At 37.1% G+C, this 3,227-nt stretch overlaps 2 protein-coding genes across 5 annotated transcripts in view; one reads left to right on the top strand and one right to left on the bottom strand.

Annotated features, from left to right (window-relative positions):
• Positions 1-337: 337 nt before the first annotated feature.
• The window catches only part of LOC108359471 (uncharacterized), an 11,905-nt gene continuing 9,015 nt past the window's right edge, over positions 338-3,227 (top strand). The window contains exons 1-2 of one of the 3 annotated variants that reach the window (XR_001846930.1): positions 338-537; positions 837-1,378. Coding sequence is in view for 1 of the 3 variants with exons in the window: in XM_017611350.1 (XP_017466839.1) it covers positions 627-692 (66 nt within the window). In the remaining 2 variants the exon portion in view is untranslated. Of the gene's footprint in view, positions 693-757; positions 1,379-3,227 lie in introns of those variants that run through there. The other 2 variants (XR_001846929.1, XM_017611350.1) reach the window with 2 other exon arrangements.
• Positions 887-2,973, bottom strand: EndoGI (Endonuclease G inhibitor). 2 transcript variants are annotated; one of them, XM_017611348.1, is made up of 4 exons: positions 2,790-2,973; positions 2,206-2,733; positions 1,681-2,148; positions 887-1,587 (listed from the first exon to the last, which is right to left on the bottom strand). In XM_017611348.1, the coding sequence occupies exons 1-4, from the start codon at positions 2,868-2,870 to the stop codon at positions 1,567-1,569; spliced, it is 1,098 nt and encodes a 365-aa protein (XP_017466837.1). In that variant the 5' UTR covers positions 2,871-2,973; the 3' UTR covers positions 887-1,566. The 2 variants fall into 2 exon arrangements, with proteins under 2 accessions (XP_017466837.1, XP_017466838.1); XM_017611349.1 differs by having other exon boundaries at positions 887-1,584.

Here is a 3,227-nt window from a genome sequence, read left to right as displayed (position 1 = left end):
AAAAACTTTTATAATCTGAATATTTCTAATGTCGAAATCAAAACGAAATTTACTAAATAGCATTTTTAAAAAACAATCATCTAATATTTTTCAAGTTTTTGGGCATATATTTTACCATTTGAACCACAAATACTACTAAGTTGTATAAGACTATTTAATGCAACTCAGGTCAAAAAAGAGCAGTTTAGACCAAAATAAGCAGCTCTAAAAAACAGATGATCGCAGCTGTGGCCCAGGATGACGTCTATTGCTAAGATATCTCACTTGTATTTGTACACAATGGCTAACGCCGAGCAAATGGAATTTTCATTTTTGACAGGGCGTTACGTGCTGAAGTTGGATGCAGAAGACGAAGAGAAAGGACAAAAAAGTGAAAGAGGAAATAAGAATAAAAACGGGAGGACCTGAGAAAGCGTCAAAAATTACGACGCGTTGATTTGGGTATAGCGCGCGATGACACTGTTTGACAATGGATAACGCAACGCTTAGCGCTCCAATTTAGGGACGGCAGGAAGGCAGTCGCCAAATTCACCGGAGGTTGTTTACTGGTTATATTGTGATTCGCATTAATCTAATCCTTCACACTCACTTGTTATGACAGTACGAATCGGATTAGATCCGTGCGGATGGAATCCGTCGGATACCGTAATAGGCATGATAATTTTAAACCAGGCGATCTAACATCCAGAAAGGTATTTTGCGTTTGAAACCCGAAGACATGAAGATTTGTAAACATGATACTAGTTTTACTTGATAGTGCGTACGCTACGTCGCTGACTGCCAGCGCTTTTAAAATGATAGTTAAAATTTATTCCAGTAACATATAAATATTGTAGTACATAATACCTCGTTGTGCAGCCTTGATAGGTTATGAAAATGTTGGACGCAGAGCGAAACCCGGTATAAACAGGGTACAATTTATTGAAAAAGAAAGGACCTCAATTCAGAATGAAGCATAAAGTGAGGCATTTATATCTTAGTTATTATAATTATGATGTAAAAGATATAACGGATTTAAAATGAACCATTTATAAAAACGAAAATCATCAAAAATATCTTAACAAGCAATTGTTAAGCAAACAACAAAACCGACTTCAATTCTCATGTAAAAATTTAAGATTATCGTTAATTTCTTCATTATCCGATTATCGGATTTAAACCAAATTAATAAGGGACCACCTGTGAGGTAAAACATTTCCTTAAAAAAAAATATAATAATTATAGTAATCGGTTAACTAGGTCCTAAATTATGCGGTAACATAAATTAAAAAAATAAAAAGTATTCCGACGAATTGATCACCTTCTCCTTTTTGTGAAGTAGGTTAAAAATAATATATAATGTAAATCCAACTTGAGACGGACCGCCATTAAAAAAAAAGTTCAATGTTCGTTGTTTTGCATTTCGTTTAAGCTCGTCTTTAAAACAAATGGTCCAATGTCTGTTGTTTGCATTTCGTTTAAGCTCGTTTTGAAATTATATAAAGGGGCTCTTGCACTTCTTGATTCGTCAGGAACGAACTGCATAAGAATTATGACTCCTTCCTCAAAGTGATTAAGTGGCTCGGTTCACCCTTTTGATGTCAACTTCTTTTTTGTGGAAGAAAGAAAACGAAATATGGAGTCATTTTAAGGATGTTCTAAAGACAATGCACCTCGTATTGTTTAATAAATAGTACGTACATAATTATCAGCCTTGCTGAACGTAGCCACACAACCAGCGCGATTGTAAAAATCTGCTGGCTCTGTGTCGTCCATATCGTCAAAAAAGTCTGAATCCCTCGCCCAGCAAGGTCCTAATTCTTTAGCTACTATCTGATCACGCCAAAAATCTAGCATCCCGCGCTTAAGCAGCTCGTCGCGAACCGAGTTTATCCATTTATTGTAAGACCAAGGATCATAAAAGCACGCATCAGCTTTTAACTTATAAAGTAAGTCTCCAGCTTTTATTTGATTTTCGACGGAAGCAGGTTGATCTGAAAACAGAAGTTTCCAAACAGCATCACGGGCAACAATGGCAATTTTATTGAAGTTGCGAGTGATAACGTCATCTTCGACGAGCTGTTCTGCTCGCACTTTTATATTGATTAAATTATCGTAGTCTTCCGCTGGTGTATCAGTTGAAATGTTAGCTTCAAAATCTGCTTCAAGCTGAAAAAGGAAGACGTGTATAACAACACTACGTACACGATATATATGTATACTAACATTTAAACGATGTCCAATCGCAGATTGTGGTAATTCCGCGATTGCTGAATTATGCCTTTCCCCGGTTACTTGTCCAAATGGAGCAACACAACCAGCATAATTGTAGAAAGCAGCTGGCGCGGGATCCTCCATGTCATCAAAATAGTCCGAATCTCTAGCCCAGCATGGGCCTAATTCCTTTTCTACCACATGTTCCCGCCAAAAGTCAAGCATCTGCCGCTTCAACAGCTCATCACGTACACCATTAATCCATTCATTATAAGCAAACGGGTCTTGAAAACATGCATCCTCCTTCACTTTACTCATGAAGTCTGCAATTTTAGTTTGTTCATTTTTCGTCACGGAGCGAGACCCAAAAAGCAACTGCCAAATAATATCGCGTGCAGCTTTAGATATTTTTATGTAGTTACTCCGCATCACATCGTCATCCTCTATATCTTCTGATTGAACATTTGTATTCATAAGTCGCTCATAATCTTCTAAAGGAGATTCTAAAGAGATTTGTGGGTCTAAATCAGATACTGGAGCCTAATGTTGTTAAAAGGTTAGTCGTTTGAACAATATAATATAAAACCTGTACTTACAAGATTGATCATGGCGTCTCTGGTTTGGGTTACTGCGAGACTTACCGGCTTTAAAAAGTTTTTTGACGTGGAGTTAAACATTCGATTAAGTTAAAGATATCCAAAAATAGGTATACAAATTTTATGTAGTAACACCACAATATAACCAGTAAACAACCTTCAGTGAATTTGGCGACTGCCTTCCTCGGGGATGAATATGCTAGGGATGAAATTATTGGTACACACGCCTTCCAAGCACGCAGTGTTGCTTTTAAGAAACAAAAAATGGTAATTCTCTAGGGTGGGGTAACAACCCCTAAAAAAGGTGCGGAAAAGTCGGGAGGGGTACCAAACGACGGGTTTCGGCCCCCCTAATAACAATCCGGAGGGGGGTAAATATTATTAACCATTTAAAAGTTATGAACAAAAAACTTTTGTTAAATTTCGTTGTTTTCTATG

This window comes from Rhagoletis zephyria, unplaced genomic scaffold (genome assembly GCF_001687245.7).
Source record: "Rhagoletis zephyria isolate East Lansing unplaced genomic scaffold, Rhagoletis_zephyria_1.1 Rzeph_scaffold_00397, whole genome shotgun sequence".
NCBI classification, from domain to species: Eukaryota; Metazoa; Arthropoda; class Insecta; order Diptera; family Tephritidae; genus Rhagoletis; species Rhagoletis zephyria.
This window is presented reverse-complemented; position numbering and strand designations above follow the sequence as displayed.